The sequence below is a fragment of the Danio rerio genome, chromosome 16, assembly GCF_049306965.1.
Source record: "Danio rerio strain Tuebingen ecotype United States chromosome 16, GRCz12tu, whole genome shotgun sequence".
In the NCBI taxonomy this organism is placed as follows: domain Eukaryota; kingdom Metazoa; phylum Chordata; class Actinopteri; order Cypriniformes; family Danionidae; genus Danio; species Danio rerio.
In genome coordinates, this window is record NC_133191.1 from 26,265,657 (window position 1) to 26,287,437 (window position 21,781).

The window sequence follows — 21,781 nt, forward strand, 5'->3', positions numbered from 1 at the left end:
ACTTCAGTCACACGTCAAGTATTATTTTTAATAAAGTCCAACATTACTCAATAAATAAACTGAAAAGATTTATTTTAACATTAATCAAATGGAGAAAAATTGTAATACTCTAAATGGACCTCATCAATAGATAATAGATGACTTGACAATAAAAACAGAGTAGGTAATAATAATGTTATGTTAAATAATAGCTTAAATGTTAAGAGTAAGCCTACAATAAGTAGCCTTCAGCATGCATATGTGAAATAGTTAATATACAGTTGTCGGACATAGTGGCGTGTTTTGATACTTCACGTCTGCTTTCTTCCTTCATTTCTCTAAACATGCTGTTTTTGTCAGGAAATTGCAGTTCGCGTTACCGCATTCGGCGAACCGCATTCATTCCGTGGAAAGGTCTGGCTGGAGATATGAGGCAAGTTATAACACATATGAGAGGCTTGTCGCCTCAAAAAATAAGAAAGACTATTCTATAGCCCTATATTTAAACGCTGTGCAACAAAACTCGGTGACACAAACACTGCTTCAACGAACGAAAAAATTTAATAAAACTGATAGAGAAGCGATGAGCTACAACGACCCAGTTGAACAAGGAGGGTGCGGGCGGTGATGTGACGTCACTCCGAACTGGGATTGAGTTTCCAGACAAGAAACAAGAGAGATTAGTGCAGTTTTGCTCTCGCCAGTCACAGGTGTGATTGCGAGTTTAACTCTGTGGAATACACTTACAGGCTTGGTAAGTAATTTTTCCATTTAAAATGTAGCTTTTACGTGTCATTAAATATACTTTGTGTGCGAACATTTTACAGGCTGAATTGAGCATCTTTTATAGGAGTCAACTGAGACGTCTTTTAACAGCAGACCAAAAAATGGGCACAGTTTATCGTTTGCCTGTTTCATATAAACCTTTCTGCTTTAATATACAGTACTTAAACTGCATGAGCACAGATGCTTTATAAGAATTAGGCTAGTATTAGGCTAATATCAGACAAGTTGTGTAATTTACTGACAATTTACTCATTGATTTACCTACAAATTTAACACAGTGTTTTTTACCTCAATGTGCAGTGATGTGCAAAAACAGCACAATGTCTGATACAGTGTTCACGGAATGAACCGATATACAAGGAGAAAAACAAAACAGATTGTTTTTTATTTGTTATGCTCAGTTTAATTCAGTGGTGTTACATCTTCATAAAGCAGCACAATGCATGTTAATTGATAGACAATCCTCATGGGAAATGTAGTGGCCAGAAAAAGCATTCAGATGATGCTCAGGGCTGTTCTGTGTCGCGGAGTCTTACTTTACTTCTCATATTCTGGCCTCCAGTGGACAAAAGCAGAACAACACAATCTTAAATAAATTTAATAACAAAAGGGGCCAGGAAGTAATAGTTTTTTCTCAGTGATACCATATAGGAGATGCTTATATTTCGAACCCCTTGTTAAAGAACATTTTAATGATCTAAAGTTTTTTTTTCAATATAAAGAACTGTTCATTGCATAAAATATTTCCATGGATGATAACATTTTTTCATAAAATTATCTTTGCAATAATGAACCTTTATTTTAAACATCTTTGACACTCTCTACATTTCTAGATGTGTTGTTATTGTTTGAAATGCCTTTTAATTTTTTAATGTTTGTTCTATCGTCCCAGGTTTGAAGGTACAATGATGGATCCATTCAATTTTACTGAGAGTCCCCCTAATCACAACTCATCAGAATATGATGATGATTATGTTGATTACCAAAATTCAGAGCTCGGAAAATCTCTTAACATCATGTCACTCATAGTCTATAGTTTGGCTTTTGTACTTGGAGTGGTGGGAAACGGCATCGTGATTTGGGTTACTGGATTTAAAATGAAAAGGACAGTCAACACGGTCTGGTTTCTGAACCTCGCTGTCGCTGACTTTCTCTTCACTGCATTCCTCCCGCTCAGCGTGGCTTATACTGCCATGGGATTTCATTGGCCCTTTGGACAATTCATGTGTAAATTCAACAGCACTCTCGGTTTCCTCAACATGTTTGCCAGTGTGTACATCCTAGTCGTGATCAGTGTTGACCGCTGTGTGTCTGTGGTGCGTCCAATCTGGGCACAGAACCATCGGAATGTGGGCCGTGCATCTGCGGTGAGCTTTGGGGTTTGGTTGTTCGCTCTGTTGCTGAGCTCACCATACTTTGTCTTCAAGGACACTGCACAGGACAACAGGGACCCAAAAATAATCAACTGCTTCAACAACTTTGCTTTCTCTGATGCTGACACACAAGAGGTGGAGGACCTCCGTATGCTACGACATCGTGCCATGATCATTACCCGTTTCATCATAGGCTTTGTGGTGCCATTTGTGATCATCGTCTCCTGCTATGCAGTCATCATCCATCGTCTCCAAAGAAACCGTTCGATGTCTGGCAAAACTGGACGTCCTTTCAGGATCATAGCTGCAGTGATCACTGCCTTCTTCCTGTGTTGGGCTCCATACCATATCCTGGTGCTCATTGAGATGGTAAACCACATGAGTACTGAATACAGCCCCACCCTGCAACATGTCATCACTGTTGGAATTCCCATTGTGACCAGTTTGGCTTTCCTAAACAGCTGCCTGAACCCACTGTTGTATGTTTTCATGGGACAGGACTTTAAAGACAAAGTGCGCAAGTCAATCCTGAAGGTTTTGGAAACCGCTTTCACGGAAGAAGTTTCACGCACTAATACCTGGACAAATTCAATGACAACTATACGTAACAAAGAGAATGGGAGCAAGTCCTTCTCTGATGCAGAGGTATAACAACGTAACACACATGAATCACTTTTCTAAAGGAGGAATTTACAGAGTGACATGTGGATTAACCACTCGTCATAGATAAAATAAAGACATGCTAACCTGAACAAACTGGACCAGAAGATATTCTTTTAGTTTAAAACTTTACTTTAAAACCCTGCCTTGCCTTTACAGGGAAATGCTTAAGTGATGCAGAGTTATTATATATTTGTGTGTGCAATGTGCATGTGTTTACCCACATAATATTTTGGAGACAGATTTGTTCCCAGAAGTGAGCTAAATCTGACAGAAACAGCCCAAACCTTCATTTTAGAAAATAATCTTTTTTTAAATGTATAAAATGATGAATTATTTTATCATTACTGCTGTTGTTGTGGTTTGTAACAATACAGAAGGTTTTTCAGTTATAATTAGGTTATAGTATCTATAACAAGATGTATATAAAAATCACTAGAAGTAAAGAAGAACGTGTGAGTGTGTGTGCTTGTGTGTGTGCGAGTGGTGGTAAAGGTGTTAATAATATACCCATATTTTGACAAAAATAACATGGCATTGTTGGCAATGTAGACCATATTAGAATGAAGTTTTTCATATATTGTGCATGAGATCCATTGTAGTTTTTTTTCTATTTCATTACTGTGTAACTGTTGCCTGCATATATTATTTTTCATAATGCATATTTTATTTTATATTAAACGGTATCAAGTTTATTTGTGTATTTCAAAAACTAAGGAAAATGCTGAAGCTAAATAAACAAACTAATTGAGGTTCTTATACTGGTGTCAATGTCTACAGATGTCTGGATCTTCATATCCTTTAAGTACCAATATAGTTGTAACTTAAGATTGGCATCTTTTGCAAATGTGTAAAATCATTATATTTATATATATATATATATATATATATATATATATATATATATATATATATATATATATATATATATATATATATATATATATATACACACATATACATAATATACAAGATATTTTGATAAATTATTGGAAAAATCAGTCAACGAAATTCCATTGTAAAAACTAATAAAAACCCCATGGTAAAAGTATCCTACATCGCACAGCTCATTCAAGAAAGAAAAAAGACATGCTGTAAAAGCCTAATAGACCTATACCAATTGGCCCCTCAAGGACGTAGTCAGAACATAAGCAACATTAAATAATCTAAATAAAACTGGTTTGCATAAAACAATTTAAAAATAGCATTTACCACATAGCCTAACATATGCAATAAATTTGCAACAATGATGGACATACCTCTTTGATTTGTTTTTTTTTTTTTTTTTTTTTTTTTTTTTTGTTTTTTAAGGAAAATTGTCTGTTTTAGCTATAATTTTATATTTTTCTTTGTTGTGATGTGTATTGTGCAGCACATTGGTCAACCTCTGGTTGTGTTTAATAGTGCTATATAAATAAAATTAACATTGACATATTACATATACAAGCTTCATACATTCTACTCAACCATTCTTTTTATGAAATTAAAGTGCTCAGTTCATGAAAAATATCCACAACACCTTCTAAGACAAAAAACTTGCAATTGCTTTTTTTAGAAATTGAAATCTGATTACTGTTGATGTTGTTTTAATTTTCAAATATACATGTGTAATATAACAGCATAAAGTGCAAGTAAAGCAAATGCAAAAACATGAAATGCAGCAATTCTGTCCAAGCAGCTAAGCAGATAAGAGATTAAATGTACGCTGTTTTTATACAGTTCGTTGTTTGCATGCCCAAAATATAATAATAGAAATTTTATTTAGAAATCACTGTATGTTATACTAAAATACATCCTTTTTCCAAATCTGAAACTTCAGGGGAGCATGCAGTTTGCTGAGCTGCAAACACAATCTGGCTCTCACATTTAGCTTTTAACATTGCTGGCCTTGGGAATGAGTGCCATCACTCTACATAATGACATGAATTACACAATTACACCATCATTACAGCAACAAACTCTCAAAATCATCTTGAATGACTGCTGGGATCATATGTCGTTCAAAACTCTATGTGGTATCTGCATGTCCAAAAAATGACAGAAGCCTTAAAATATTTTGTATTTATTTCTTGAAGAATGGGTAAACAACCGACTGCAGTGTTTGCATACTGCATTCATGTCATATCATAATGTAGGAAAACTTTACAGTTTGAACTCAAAAATGACCGGTCTGTCAGATGAAGAAGAGCTGGGGTCAGAGAATCAATTAAAAGGAAGTTTACTGAAGATAGTTTGCAGTTGCAGAAACCAGCTTCAACATTCACAATGAGTTTGTGGCCTCTCAGCTTAACCTTTTTTAAAACATCAACAATTATACTCTCACATAATGTCATTACTGTGTCATAGACACTGTAGGCATTTTAACCTGATTGGAAAATTCCCATGTGTGTGTGTGTACCATATCTCAACATCTCAAGCATATAACGTCAGGAAGCCACTTTAGAGCTGACCCCAGACCTGTGAAATGATCTGAAAAATAAATAGAACACACACACTCAAAGTACAATCTGTTTCTTACCCAAGGCTCAGTATAGCAAAACTGGTTCAAAACTGCTACAATCAACATCCAAACTGGCAGCTTACTTACAAAAGGAGTTATCTTTAAAAGATTTAACACATAAAATGGCAAAACTCAGAGGTGTCCATGACCTCTGACCTGGCTGGGTAGATCCTGAGGAAACAAATCATTGGGGAAAAAGAGAAGCAATCACACACATATTATTCAAGCTTTACTCTAAGTGAGATGACACTAAGTTCATTATATAATCTAGGCTTTTCTTATTATTCATAAAGACATAAGAATTTATACATGTTACTCCATCCTGAAGCAGACAGCCATCAGAAAATCTACGCCATCACTAATTACATTTCCAACTTTACGACTAGATAAAATGCATTGACACTGAGTACAACTGAGTTTTCATGAAGCTGAATGCAGCCATGCTTTTACAAGTGCATCTCACTTATCCTGAAATGTGAGGCCAAAACATGTTGATCACCCACTAGTGGCTGGTGCAGTACAGGTTATAAGCGCTGTCCTCTCCATGTATACAAATCAGAAATAAGACAAACTTGTGGTTCAAATTATATTTTTACATTTATGCTGTCAGTTCAGATGTTAACCTGCTTTTTTGATAGGCTACTATAAAAACGCAGTGTTTGTCAAGATTGTGCTCTTGAGTCTGTTGAAGTCTGAATGGATTTTTTTATATATAATGCCCCAATTCATGATCACTATTGCAAAGACACACTGAATCCAAAAGATGACAGCAACCAGTCTGGAAGATTTTTTACACTTTTCTACAACTGAATGAAGGCAGTCCGGGTGTGATATGAAGGGAGGAATAATGTGGGCCAGATAAAATATTCAACAAATACAGAGTCAACTCTGATGTCTTTTGATGCCATGTAGTTTTGCTTGCACTGCTTTATGTCAAATATAAACATATATGAAAATATATGTTTTATGGGATAAAAATGCTCTAGATGGCAACCTTTTTAATGTTTGGAAAGAAAATCTCAATGGTAGTAATAATAACAATAATGTGCTGCACAGTGGCGCAGTGGGTAGCATGTTCACCTCAGCTGGGTCAGTTGGCATTTCAGTGTGGAGATTGCATTTTCTTTCCGTGTTCTCATAGGTTTCCCCTAGAGTCCAAAGACATACAGGTGAATTGGGTAGGCTAATTGTCAGTAGTGTGTATGTGTGTGAATTAGAGTGTATGTTTCCTAGCGAAGGGTTGCGGCTGGAAGGGCTGCTGCGTAAAACAAGTGCTGGATAAGTTGGCAGTTCATTCCGCTGTGGCAACCCCAGATTAATAAAGGGACTAAGCCGAAAAAAAGAAAATGAATGAATTAACATAACAATAACTGTAAATCCGCACTCGCTAAGATTTTAAGTGATCAAAAATGAAACTTTCAAGTGTTTCTTTAATAGATTTCATACTTCTTGTTAAACATAAAACAAGATATTTTGATAAATATTGGAAAAATCAGTCAACGAAATTCCATTGTAAAAACTAATAAAAACCCCATGGTAAAAGTATCCTACATCGCACAGCTCATTCAAGAAAGAAAAAAGACAGGCTGTAAAAGCCTAATAGACCTATACCAATTGGCCCCTCAAGGACGTAGTCAGAACATAAGCAACATTAAATAATCTTAATAAAACTGATTTGCATAAAACAATTTTAAAATAGCATTTACCACATAGCCTAACATATGCAATAAATTTGCAACAATGATGGAAACATTTTTTCGGGCGCACCCAGCCATTTTCTCTTCCAGCCCTGTTAGTGGCGGTATAATCCAGTAAATATCAATCGCACACGAAGAAGAGTGCGAAGAGGAAGCTTTCGTTTTTTCGTCCCCTCTTGTGTTGTCTGTGTTTCTCGAGGATTTAACGCTTTAGGATATACGGTCGAATAGTTCAGTTGACCGATCAAAGCCAAAACCAACGCACAGTAAACACTTAGTTTGCAGAGGGTCGCACTATTGCTACACGCTAGACAGAAAGAAGACGGAAAGCTAGACGGAAACTTGCGGCCAGCGTCCGAACCTCTTCAGAAGTGACATCGAGGTAATTCGCGGACACGTTCCCTTTTTGTTGTTTAAACTCTGCTATAAAACACTCGCTTGTTGGTATTTATATTTTTAAATAGCCTACATTTATACTAATTGGTTGAGTTTACTTTAATATAACTAGTTTGTGACATGTAATCAAATTAAAATGCTAGCGTAGCATGTTGCTTAGGGTTGTAATGTGGCGGTTTTGTAGCGAGTGAATATCTAACGTTATATGAGCGTTAAATCGTACTGTTTACCACAATCGCCCTGTTGTTGTGTAGGTGTACATTGAACTGTAGTTGATTTTATAATCTTTATTGTTATTATTATGGCTATTATTATATTTCTTTCGAACATCTTAACATTTTGTTGAGATCAACATAGCAAAACAGTATAAACAGACACACGCAATATCAGATATCATAAAGGCGGTCCGCTGTAACTACATGTGTAACTACAGGTGTGATGAACTAAGTTAGACATTTTAGCCTCTGTCCATTTGTGTTTGTGTTCGTTTCAATGACGATGTGATGCATGCGTGGACCTCAGTGCCTAACTTGAACTAATTGTAAAATAACTACTTTCTTATATTTATAATCTCTGATAATACAGTAAATGATTTAATAACTATGAGCAAACACTAACACCCATGTGGCAAAAATGTTTTCGAAATGATTCATTTTGTCACAAGACCTGTAAAAAACAGAAATGATCATTTGTGATGTGAATGCAAAAATATAGTTATTCAATCTTCATCTAATTCTGATACTGAACATGTTTTTTCTTTATTATAAAGAAAACAAAACATATTACAGCATGAACTAGGCGTTTAGCTTAAGCTGAACATTTATTCCCAAAGAAATGAGAGGCAACCACTGCACAAAAAAGGCTGCATATATTGGCAGGCATGAGCAATTATTCATATTTTAGATTGTATCATTTAAAAATACACCTACAGAAACCATTTGACAGGCTGAATAAATTTTAATTCACTCTTTCTCTCAGTAGGTGGCGCTTATAGCAGAAATAATCCCATCATGAAACACTCTGCAGCCTGCAGTTTTCTTATTTGTTTCAGGAAATTGACTAAAGCACAAGAATGTTGAATTAATCCTGTTTAAATAGCTACACTGTTTAGATGTTTATTTTAACTGTGATAGTATGATCAGTATTAATTGCTGAAAACATATTAAGATGATTTATAATATACTATCATCACAGTACTCATTTTATTACAGTTAATGTTCTTTCTTGAACAGCAAATCAGAATAGTCAGCATGGAAAGTGCCTCTTTTATTTTTTTAGAGATGCTGTCAAGTCAAATAAAGAAGAAAAAAAGAGCTCATTGGGACCGTAATTGTATATTTTCATTTTCGTGCAGTGGAGGCGGTCTTCACATTTTGTCAACAAATTCACAATGACTAAAGGTTGCTGTTAACCAGTTTCATATTTTACATTTATAATCCAAATGAGATTAGTTACATATTTTCTATGCAGTTTTTATTCTGACTTTTCCATATTTTTGTCAGAGTGGCCTCACCACTGGTTCATTTCAGGAGTAACTGGAAATTGAAAACCGTTAAAGCCATTTTTTTTGTACCTGAATATTCTATCTTGATAGGGTAGCCTTATATAATACTAATGTTTAGATTAATGTATTGTAAGTTCCATATAATGAAGTCTGTTAAACTCTTAATTACGTATGCTGTGTAATCTTTTTGCTGAGCTTGAGGGCTTTTTAGTGTATTAGAGTTTGTCTGAGTATATCTGATTTAACATTAATTATTTGTTTGTTTTGTTGTCTTTTTCCGGTTTTAGAAATACTGGATATTGTCTTCAGTTTGCTCTGCATTTACTCAACGGGGAGTAAATGCTTTTAAAGTACCAGGATTTTGTAAGTAAAAAAACTTTTTTGTGTAGTTTTGTGTCTTATATGACTATTTAATATAAAGAAATGCTGCTCTTCCTGGGCACCACCTGGGCAATTTGTACCACATTTATTTCACATTTAAGCCAACAAGGAAATTAACTAAAGAAAAAATAAGTATCTTGTGAATAAATCCACATAACTATCTATGAAAATTATGAAAATACATTAGTATAATATCTCTTTTTTATATGTAGATTTTCAGTGATTAACAATGTTTAATTGTGTGTAATAAATTGCATAGGATTGACATATAGTATGGTTGTTAATATGCTTGGCACTTGTAATTGTTGTATTTCTGAGTATTGAATGGCCCATAATATGCATTGTGTAGATTAAAATAAATCCTATAAGCCAGTTCTAAAAGACATACTAGCATCAACATCCCCTTATGTTGCTAAAGGTGCAAAACTCCTGTAAAATACATTCAACACAGCACTTTTAATACCATATTATTTCTTTTACACATTATTTATATTGTAAACTCTGCATATTCACAGTTTTCAAAGACCTGCTAGTATGCTGCTTATTTTATACATGGACATGTGAAACTGACTTCTAAACAGTGTAAGAATTAAAATGTGATTTATATAATGAGTTTTGTTCTGCGGTTTCGTGGAGTGCATGTAAACTGGCTCATTACTTATGTTTCCATCCAGAGATTTGAATTACATTTTTGCCAAAATGGGAATATAGCATAAACATTTGCAATTAAAACCCCGCTTCCATCCATCAAGTCAAAGAAAACAAAATATTGTCACTCACTGATAAACTGGCACCAAATACTTATTATATATATATATATATTTATATATATATTTTTTTTTGCTTTGAAAGCAAATGTGGACCTTTTTTCTGGAATAAATTAACCTCAGAAGTCATGGGGTGCTCTTTGGGAATGCATAAGTTCTGGAGATAATAATAGAATAATGATCCACTATGATGATGGTTTTAAAAGATTTATGCTAATAAAAAAGATTTTATTCATTCATTCATTTTCTTTTTAGCTTAGTCCCTTTATTAATCTGGGATCGCCACAGCAGAATGAACCGCCAACTTATCCAGCACATGTTTTTTACACAACGGATGCCCTTCCAGCCGCAACCCATCTCTGGGAAATATCCATACACACTCATTTACATTCATACACTACGGACAATTTAGCCTACCCAAGTCACCTGTACTGCATGTCTTTGGACTGTGGGGGAAACCGGAGCACCCGGAGAAAACCCACTTAAATGCAGGGAAATATGCAAAGTCCACACAGAAACGCCAACTGACCCAGCCGAGGCTCGAATCAGCGACCTTCTTGCTGTGAGGTGACAGCACTACCTACTGCACCACTGCGTCACAGTAGATTTTATACATACTAATGAATTATTGTGGTCTAAAACCAGCTGTTTCATTTTCATTGTCCAACCCCTGTAAATATACAAGAGTTAGACAATGAAAATGAAATGCCTGGTTTTAGACCACAATAATTCATTAGTATGTTGTAGGGCAGTAGTCCTCAACCACCGGGTCGTGAACCGGAACTGTGGATCTATTGGTACTGGGCAACTTGATTAATTATTTTTTTTTGTTATATTTATTTTCTCAGTCTAAACAATCTTTTGTTTTGAAAAATGACCGTATTCTCTTGCTTGCATCTCCATCGCTTGAGTACCAAAATTTAACCCACAAGTTTGCAAAATAAGTAAGAAACAGGCGTCTTTGGAGAGTTTCTTTGCTTAGGGGAAAAAAACCCAGTGATGGACCCGCTGTCTGCCAAGGAATAGATCCGCAACTCATTTGTCAACAAATCAGGTGAATCCCCTATGTCTGTGCAAAAAGATCAACTGCTGGAGATCAAAAATGATAATGGCTTTTTAGAGGCCGTTCGCATATTGCATCTTTTATTGAGTTCACGCAGGTTAGTTATTTCCAATAGAGGTGTGCAGCTTTTGTGCGCAAGCAGCATGACGGGCTCGCGCCTTCTTAACGCGGCCAGTTGAATAAATTCTGGGAGCGCATCGTGAGTCACAAGAACTGAACTGACTGATCAGCTTCATACTTTGTATAGAACGTACACATTTCGGTACACTAATTATCTCTGTCAATACACAGAGCACCCAAACACAGCAATTTTCTCCATAAATAAAACTTGTCTCAGAGTGACAGCAATGATTGTCAGCTTGTCATCCTCTGAAAAAACTGTTGATTGTCACCTGACAACCTACGAACCATAACCCCCACCCACCCCACCAATACCCCAACATCCGCATCATTCGAGCATTGACTGGTCTGTGGTGATAAAAAGGTTTGGAAACCACTGCTTTAGGGATTCTATTTGCAGCCATTTGCAGCATCAATTCATCTTGGGAATGACAGATACAATACCTGCACAGTGACCATAGGGATTTTTAGCCATTCTTTTTGCAGAAACGTGGCCAGGTCACTACGTGTTGCTGGTGGAGAAAAACGATTCCTGGTTCATTCCTCCGAAAAAGCCCCAAAATGACTCAAAAATATTTAGGTCTTAGGTGAATGTGCAGTCCATGGGAGATTTTCAACTTCACTTTCATTTTTATCAAACCATTGTCACCAATTTTTGATGCATTATCATCCTGTTACACCGCACCGCCTTCGGGATACAGTGTTTGAACCATTGGATGCACATGGTCCTCCAGAATGGTTTGGTAGTTCTTGGTAGTGACACACTCATGTAGCAAAAGTGTTGGGCCTAGAGAATGCCATGATATCGCAGCCCAAGCCATCACTGATTCACCCCCATGCTTTACTCTGGGTATACAACAGTCTTCTTTGTGGGCTCTCCACACTGTAAAGGCTGATTTATACTTCTGCGTCAAACGCCGGCCTATGCTACGGCGCTGACGCATAGCCCTTCGCCGTGGCCATCGGCGTCACTGACGTGCACCTCTCAAAAAATGTAACTACATGTCGCAACAACGCGTAGCCCAAGCTCTGTGATTGGTCCGCTTGGTAGCGCTGACGAGTCTGGGCGGGACCAAGACCATAGTTAAAGTTGTTGCACGTCCGCTGGTTCCTGCCTCAAAATGAGCGAGTTTGAGCCACTTTTACATTCCGGAAGTGTTCAGGAAAAGCAAAAAAGCAGCGAAGAAACTCAACACAGAGGAAGATTTACACCTCACTGCCAACTAGCGTTTCGGAAGTGTTAATGCAGACCAACAGAGACAGCGCGCAGAAGTATAAATGTACAGCCACGCACGTTGCGTGCGCCGTGGGTTACGCCGGTCATTTGACGCAGAAGTATAAATCAGGCTTAACTCCTCCAGATTTGGGAAAGACTAGGTGGACTCATCAGAGATTAATACATGTTTCATATTGTCCATAGCCCTAGTGAAATGGCAGCCAACCATCTTTACCATACTCGGGCAAACTCTGTCTTTGCTGTCACTCTGCCCCAAAAACCCAGCTGGCCCCAAGGTATTTGGTGGGCCAAAAAAGGCCAACCGCTGGCCCCAAGAAAGCCCCGCTTTGGCCTGATGGCACTCTGGAAGTGACACACTTGCTTTAGGTGCGAGACCGGAAACCCGGCTAGTTGAAGAACAGTTTTGTTGAAAACAGGAGAGTTAAGGTGCACATTGAATTCTACAGTGAGCTGGGCAGCTGTGGTTTTATGTTTTTGGATGCAAATCAGGTTAGCATAGAACTTCTCTTTCAGACAGCTTTCTTTTGCATCCACAATTCTCCTGTTGGATGTGGTTTGTGGTTCTTAGTGGGATGCTAACATTATCTTGAATACTGCTCTTAATATTTCACAAAGACTTGCAGTCTTGTTCTGCAAGACCAATGTGCCAGCAAGACTTGCACCAACAATTTGTCCTATTTTGTGCATTGAGAAAGTTCATATTTACATGGACATCAGTAATCAAATTATTTGCCAAATTCTTAATTTGTCAACTTTACCTGCAGTTTTGCACTTTCATTCAGGAACATTTCATGCATGCTCCACGTGACAACTGAGATGTTGAATGCGAGAAAGACCTGCTGGAGAGTGTAGTTTTAATGGAATGTTTGTTCCCGCACGGCAAATGGGAGAAAAAAAACTCTGCGTTTCTCAGTAACTTAGATGTACTCGGTAGGTAACACATCGTCAGAAAGCCATGTGTGTATAGACGAGGGATGTCAAACTCAATTCCCGGAGGGCCGCAACCCTACACAGTTTGGTTCCAACCCTAATTTTAATTGAGTCCTTCAGGCTTGTTTGAAACCTACAGGTAAGTGTGTTGGAGCAGGGTTGAAACTAAACTGTGCCGAGCTGCAGCCCTCCAGGAATTGAGTTTGGCATCCCTGCTATAGACTATTCTGCACAAAATGCGGCGAAAATCCTACACGACAGTAACAGTTTGTTAGCGCGAAGCTAATCTGCTCTGATTGGTCCGATGACCCAGTCTGTTGCGACTGGTCGACATCGTTCAGCACAAGACAGCGAGAAAAGCCCACCAAGGCTATGAAATAGCAGCCAGAGAGTATATGAGAGCCCAGCGCAGGAATGCAATAAATGAATGCAGTTAAACACCAGCATATTGCTCTACTCTTAAACCCAACCTAAAGAAATTACAACACACATTCAGTATTAATGCACACAGTGGCAAAAAAATGAACTATTTTGAAAATTCGCCAGCTCAGAAAGGCATTTAAATCGGTAAAGAAAGAAGCTCGCAACGCATTTTTAATGTGGTTTTAGACGCGATATGTGTACAGCCCCATACAGATTTAACCTAAGAAATAAAGTACAAGAAATTATCTATAATAGATACGTGATTACAAGCCAGACTGAGCAATTACAAGTTACAACTCACAATTAAACATATTTTGCAAACTACAAAATAAACGAGGCAACAACTTTAATGACACTTACGTGTTATGATCGGATGGAAGAAGAAACTGGTCCATATGAACTGTAAAAGTTAAGTACTGACAAAGTCACCGTCAAAGTCTGACAAAGTCCCATAGTCTCTGCTGTCTCTGCTCCATCAAGGACCCAGGCGGCAGAATAGAGAGAGGGCGTCGGAGACATCTCCTAACTTTCGTCCATGATAATCTCCCCCACCGCCCCGGTTCTTGCTGTCGTACGTGCACCCCTGCCCACAGCCGAATCTCTTGTCAGTGATCGTCATCTTCGTGTCATGATCAGTCCCGTGGTCCCCTGTGCCACTGCTAATGTGTGGAGGGAAAGCGCATGCACATTTTAACTTTACTCTAAGTACATATTTGGAGATGTACTGTATTGACATCGATGCGATCCAACAAAAGATCCTAACCCAACTCGATTCATTTATTCGACTCTTGAGTCAAATATTTCGCTAAAGAATCAATAGTTTTAAACATGCTGCACTTTTAGATTTAAACCTCAGCTGGATGTTTTCATTCCCTTAGAGCTGTGTTACACACTGCATGGAAGCTTATTTTTAAAAACCCATAATAGGCGCTCTTTAAGATGTTAACGTTTACATTCGGAGAGCAGCATTTACAGCAGATCTTTCAGCCTATAATATTGTACTATAATATTGTAGGGATATTAACATACTGTAAACTTAGTAACTAAATCATTTTGACTAAGGTATGTCTTTAAAAACTGAAAGAGTACTACTGACAATACGAACTAACTTCTGAATGAACAAAGGGCACTGATCAAACACACTTACCAAATCTGTAGAGACAGGACAATCAACACCAACTGGAGCCACGTCTTTTTTAAAAGGAGATGAGTGGTAAATCCGAATTTTATCATTTCCAGATGCGAAAAGCTCTGTAAAAAATGTTCCTTATAAATGTATTTCTGTTGCATGCACTGTAGTCCACATTTGAGTCCAGCTGCGCTCTCATAGCAAGAAAATGAAACAAAACCTTTGTTGCAGCACATTGATAAACTCAACACTGATGACCCATGTCTCCAAATTCTTATTCTTCCATTTGTTTTGGCAACACAACGTGGCGTCTCTGTCGTCTGAACACTGTAACAGATAAAAACAGTCTTCGAAGCTATCATGCATATTAATGAAGTTGTATTGCATACACAGCAGAGCGCGTTGATTAGATTGAGCCAAGTCTGTCTCATGAATTATTGCTTGCTGCTTCAGAGACGTCACGATGCACTTGCAGGTACAGACATCCACTATCCATGCTGTAATACACACAAGGATCTAATCGCTGTGAGACAGCTTCAAAAATTTGTTTCAAACCGGAAAATTAATTTGCTCAAAATAACACTAAAACAACCAATTTTCACTTTTTAGTTAACTAAATGTGTCCTAATAGTGTTTATAGCAGCATGGCACACATATATTACTGTCAACATCTGAAAAAATGTGTTTTTTGTGTTTCGTGACCCTTTAAGCCTCATTTACACTAAGAGCGACTCGCAGCGGTAAAGCGACAAGCAACCGTTCATTTTAACGGAGAGCGGGCTACTTTCGGCAACCTTCGTCTATGCGAATGAGTGATCGTTGGCGACCAGGTGGGCATGTCGAGCAACGCAACAAAGTTGAAAATCCTTCAACTTTTTGCAAATGAAAAGTGACTTTCTTGTGCGACAGCCAAAAGGAGCACCAGTAGAACTCATAGGATCCTCTCTCTGCTTGCTCAGAGGCCGGTTGTATTCTCTGTGCTGTAGACCTACACAGACCTGTTTGCAGCTGGTGGCCACCCAGAGTGACAGGCAGCTAAGTCGCTGCTAGTGTGAATGAGGCATTAAACTAGTTTGACTCGAGTTGCTTTATCTTTTCAAACTGATCTGACTTTCGATTTTCCAGAAAATGACCCGAAAATCTTGGAAAAATCACATTAACTTAACATTGGACCAAACTTTGACGGATCATAACTTCAAAAGAGAAATTTTTAAAAACGTGATCTTTCACAATAAAAGAAGCTGCCAAGCTGATTAAATCTACATGTAAGTTGCACCCCTGGGCAAGAGTGCCCCAAATTTGCTCTTTGACTTACAATGTGGAAGAAACTTACATTTAAGACATAGAGACTTCAACTCATAACATTGGAACAAACTCCCTCTTACTGGCTCCTTACCCTAACAACTTTTCACTTTCTCTACCACCTCCTCTTCCCTTCATCAGCTCTTCTACACCACCACCCCCCACTAGCTCTTTGCCTTCAAAACAACAACCCACCCCCCCAATCAGAAGTGCAGTATTGGAGGCACTGTGCCTTTTGATGCCGATCACTTCCTGCCAGCTGCCTTTGAGTCCTAGTGCAGTCAAGTTGGCTTTCTCAAGCCAACATCAAGTTCATCGATAAACTTTAGGTTCTAGTTAAACCTTAACACTCTGCTCTTGTGGAATGTGTAATCAACGAAGATAGGCCACCAGGCTGGTCAAATTTAGCCATGAAACCCCTGACATTTAAATTGGTCTTTTGTTTCCCCACAGCAACAACCAGAGAACTGCAGGCCTCACTTGCCTCAGTTAAGAAGTTTTCATGACTCCACCATAAGTAAAAGACTGGGCAAAAATGGTTTACATGGAAGAGTTTCATAACTAAAAACCTCTGCTGAGCAAAAAAAAAAAAACAAAGGCTTGTCTCAGTTTTGCCAGAAAACATCTCGATGTCCCCCCAACACTTTTGGGAAAATATTCAAAGTTTAACTTTTTGAAAGGTGTGTGTCCCATTATGTGTGGTGTAAAAGTAACACCGTATTTCAGAAAAGAACATCATACCAACAGTAAAATGTGGTCCTGGTAGTGTGATAGTCTAGGGGTATTTTGCTACTTCAGGACCTGAAAACATACTGTGATAAATGAAACCATAAATTCTGCTGTGTAACATATACCCTGAAGGAAAATGTCCGGCCATCTGTTAGTGACCTCAAGCTGAAGCGAACTTGGGTTCTGCAGCAGGACAATGATCCAAAGAACACCAACAATTCCAATTCTGAATGGCTGAAGTAAAACAAAATTAAAACTTTGGAGTGACCTACTCAAAGTCCTAACCTGAACCCAATTGAGATTCTGTGACAAGACCTTAAGACACAATCCCAATTCTACCCTTTTGCCCTTCCGCTTACCCTTACCCCTCTGTTTGTGCGTTCACATAAAGGGGTGGGAGTGTGCCAATCCTCTTTAGCTTGGAGGCATATGGGTTAAGGGAAAAGCCATAGAGCTCTTCAAACGAAGATGTTTCAGGACCACACTACAAATGAAGGGGTATGATAGTTTTCTCTGACTACACCAGCTACAGTAGCAACACTGCTGTAAACCGAGCAAGGAAACCCACCAAAGTAAAAGTGCTTTAATAAGGATTATTACTACTCAGCAGCTGATTTATTATATTCATGTGTTATTTTTAAAGAAACATTTTGGGGGGAAATCATGATGACATGTGCATGTATAGTAGTGGTGTTCTGATTCTTAGGGGGATATAGGTAGGTCGAGGTGAATAGATATAAAAAAGAATTGGGATTTGGCCAAAGTCGGTTCATAGTCAAACCCTCCATTGTGGCAGTATTACAAGAATTCTGCAAAGATGAGTAAGCCAAAAATCATCAGCAGTGCTTTAACAATCTCATTGCATGTTAGAAAATGAAGCTTGTCATAAACGTAATTGTTGGTAATCGACCAGTTATCAGATTTAGAGGGCAAAACTTTTTCACACGTCAAAAGAATTAGAAATCAGTAAGGGGCAATCACCTATTCACACCACTGTGTGGGTATATCTTTTATGTACATAAGAACCATTGCTTGCCACTAATTATTTTCTCTCTCTTTTTTTTGCAGATGGCAATATCTGAATTGTGAGCCAGCATCTGAATGAAGGCAGGCCATATACCTGACGAGGTTTACATCACTGTTTTATGGTCAAATGACAGATTTTTTAAAACAGTTGATAATGATTGATTTGACAATCAAAGACTTTTTAAATGATACCCTTTAATCCTATATGTAATTTTCTTTTTTTTTATTTTTATTGATGTTAGAGTAGTAATTTAAGTGCTGCTTTGACTAGTTGGGTTTTATTAGATGTGTAGGGGAATCTAGCTTTGTTTAATAACTGAGGTGAGACTGGAACAGATTACATTTATTGGACAATAATTGCAATATTAAAAGTTATCATGCATATATAGAAGTTTCTGAATATTTGCATAATTATGCTCCCAACTTCCTAAACTATTGACATTTATCATTCCTAAAAAGCTGTATTTGGTTTTGTCAAGATGGCATTCTCAATGAACTTTACTCAAGAGTTAAGAGGAGGAGATGCCTTCATCTGTACAGAGTGTGGTGAAGGATTTAGACTGTATCCAAAACTTGTTGAACACATGGCCATACATGGACTTACTGGCGTATTTTCCTCTGATGGTATTAGTAATGGTAGTTCTGTCAACCCATCCATTGAGGTTGCGCTCCATGAAAATGGAACACTTACTGTGGTTGATCGATCCGTCTTGTCTAACTTTACCTTCTTGTTTGGAAAACCTCAACCAAAGAGATTCTGCCCACCCCCCAGTCAAGAAACCATTGTTCCATCTAAGATGCCAGAAAAAGAGCCTGCTCTGTATAAATGTGATAGATGTGGACAACTGTTCAAAACCTCCAAAAGCTTACATCTGCATCAGCAGTATCGTGCTCTTGAACAGGGGTTCAAATGCACTCTGTGCTGCAAGGTGTTAAATGATCGAGAGAGCCTGCAGAACCACCTTCAAAACCATGCTCATGAACGCTTTTATAGTTGTGGGCACTGTGGAAAGCGATTCTTAAGACAAGATTCCTTGCTGTCCCATCAAAAACAGTGGCATGGATCTGCTTCTTCCAGGATTTTGAGTAGATCACAGGAAGATCAAGAAAACAGCATGGATAGGTCATATCCTTGCAAATCTTGTGGCTTGCGCTTCTTTTGGTTGTCTGACTTACAAAGCCACCTCAACAGTCATTCTCGTGTCAATAAGTCGCCCAATGAGGTTATGCAAGATCAAGCACTTGGAGAAGAAAACAGGAAAATTGATGATAATTCAGTTATCTCTCAATTCAATGAACCATGTTGTGGACTGTGTGGCCAAAATTTTCTCAACACTTCAGATTTAAGAGAGCATCATAAAGTCGAACATCCAGATGAGATTGAAGTAAAGGATTCTTCAGTTTTACCAGCTAAGGCAAAACAACAATACCATGGTGTAATGCGACACATGGTTGCAAAGCAGCACAAGCAGTTGCTAAGGGTGAACATAAAAGGAAAACCTAAGAGAATCAACAGGGCCACCTATACTGGTAAATTATTCTCCTGCAAGCACTGCCATCGTGTCTTTGTACACTCAAGCAGTCTCTCGCGTCATATGCGATACCATAAAGGTACTCTGCATGCCTGTGTTTATTGTGGAAGGCACTTTCCACAAAGATGTGATGTCACAAGGCATGTGGCCATGTACCACGCTTCAGAGCTTCAATCCAAATCTCAGGAAGAGTCAACGATGGAACATGAGACTGGAAATGGTGAACAGGAACCTATGAAAGAATCAACACAAACAACAAGCGATGGTGAACAGGAAGATCTTGAAGAAGAAAATCAACCCTCATCCAAGTCAGAAGACCTGTTTGGTTCTCGATTTAAGAAAACTTTCAAGCCAAAGATGAAGTATAAATGCAAAGAATGTTGCAGAGTCTTTGGACTACTTAGTGTTTTTCAGCGGCATATGGTTCACCACAAGAGAAACCCCTACAGATTATTGCTAAGTTGCCCTCTCTGTCCAAGTCGCTTCTCATTCACCTCTGCTTTAAATCGCCATCTTGAGTGTCATCATAAAAGAGACCCGGGGACGGATGTCACAAAACCTCCCGAAACTAATGACATTAATTCCCAAGTTCAACAAGAAGATTCTCCTACCGAATATCCGGATTCAAATGCAAATATTGACATGTCATCAGAAATACTGAATGAATCTTCTGAATGTTCTCAGATCTAGTGATACACAATATGGCCAACAGCATATGGACACTCTTTTGTAATTAACAGATTTGGCTCATCCATAAATGTCAGTATAATGGTTATTCCATAAACCTTTTTTTTTGTTTGTTTGTTTTTGGGAGGGTGGGCATATTTCTTATCCAGCCAGCCAATGTCCCTGTGCTCAGAGCTATCGTCTACTTGTTCATGTGGTGAAAAATGCTAGTGACGTGCAAATCCCTGACCTAACCCCTACTGGAACATCTTAGGGGGAGGTATTGAGATTGCAAACTACGAGCCACTAAAGGGGTTACATAATATTATTTCCTGACCTACTTCATGCTCGGCCTTTACAATAGTGTTCTTTCAAAGAGGGATGAAATCTTTTACTGCAGCAAAAGGAAATACATTAATGCTTTTGTTCTACTTGTGTCTTTTGTCTAAAATAAAATTTTGATTACATGTGAGGTCGGGGACCGATGTTGGAAAATGTGTTGATGTTCTGTACCCAAAGGCATTTAGGTCTTCATGCAAGCTGTCCTTCTGGAAAATGGTTCTACTAATATAGTTGTACTAGAGTTGGAATACCTAGCCACACTGTAAACAAATTCTGTTATTTAACAGTTTCCTTATTTTATGATTCACAAGTGTTTTCTGTTTAACTGCTGTTGTGAATTGCATTATGGTACCTTGATCTCTTCTCTGTTGACCTTTGATGTTGGAAATAAAACTCTAGGGTTTAACAAATTGACTTCTATTGGCATTTTAATAGTTTAAAATGATAAAACGTATACAAAATAATGTAGAGAGAAATAAGTCAATAAATAAAAAAAAATGTATTGGCAGTTTATTACAAGTTTTTTGTACAATAACATACAACACCAACCCAGACAATATATCACTTTAAACTATTAAAAAATATAAACGTGAATCACAAAATATGAAAAAGCTGCTAATTTACAGATATCTTTTTACTGTGCAGACCTATTACAAGAGAGTGTCCACACTAAAGATGTAGTTAATGTCAGTAACATTAACAGTGCTCATAGATACTGAAACATTTTACATTTTCTATTCTTAAAATGTTGTACTTCTATATCATTGGGCTTTTCAGAGGTTTCAAATGATTGTTTTTCTTGTGTGCTGCATTTAATGTATATAAAATGTTCCCATCAAATAATCTTGTGCGTTTTCAGATTTTTGGATATGCTGTTGCAGTTCTAAATTGTGTCATACACAAACTTAAGGGACCTGTAAAAGAATCTTTATAATACCAGAGTATCTGAAATTTAATGCATATCAGAAGCAATTCTGCAATTATTCATTAGTACATTTTAGTAATTTGTATTTTAGATGTTTTTGTAACCAACAACCTAGATTTCACTAGTCTCCATACAGGTCAAACAGCGAAGCTTTTATTTATTTATTTTTATTTTTTGTATCGCCATGTTACGAAACATACTATTACTATTCTCTGACATCAGTAGTTTTGTGCAAGTCTGGTTTCACTTGTTTAAATAAAGAATTCTGTTTTTCTTCTACAGCTTTGTAATTATTGAATTTCTTTTGTTCATTC

General features: G+C 37.6%; 2 protein-coding genes across 2 annotated transcripts; both read left to right on the forward strand.

Moving 5' to 3' along the window:
• The first annotated feature begins 661 nt into the window (after nt 1–661).
• fpr1 (formyl peptide receptor 1) lies at nt 662–3,555 on the forward strand. Its single transcript, XM_003200188.6, has 2 exons — nt 662–733; nt 1,658–3,555. The coding sequence occupies exon 2, from the start codon at nt 1,671–1,673 to the stop codon at nt 2,787–2,789; it is 1,119 nt and encodes a 372-aa protein (XP_003200236.2). The 5' UTR covers nt 662–733; nt 1,658–1,670; the 3' UTR covers nt 2,790–3,555.
• A 3,588-nt stretch (nt 3,556–7,143) lies between these two features.
• si:dkeyp-84f3.5 lies at nt 7,144–21,746 on the forward strand. Its single transcript, NM_001326353.1, has 3 exons — nt 7,144–7,377; nt 9,183–9,258; nt 18,045–21,746. Exon 3 carries the CDS (start codon nt 18,482–18,484, stop codon nt 20,222–20,224), a length of 1,743 nt encoding a protein of 580 aa, NP_001313282.1. The 5' UTR covers nt 7,144–7,377; nt 9,183–9,258; nt 18,045–18,481; the 3' UTR covers nt 20,225–21,746.
• The last annotated feature ends 35 nt before the right edge of the window (nt 21,747–21,781 follow it).

What these genes read in the sequence shown, in the direction of transcription:
- fpr1 (XM_003200188.6), top strand. Translation starts at nt 1,671, where the DNA reads ATGATGGATCCATTCAATTTTACTGAGAGTCCCCCTAATCACAACTCA.
- si:dkeyp-84f3.5 (NM_001326353.1), top strand. Translation starts at nt 18,482, where the DNA reads ATGGCATTCTCAATGAACTTTACTCAAGAGTTAAGAGGAGGAGATGCC.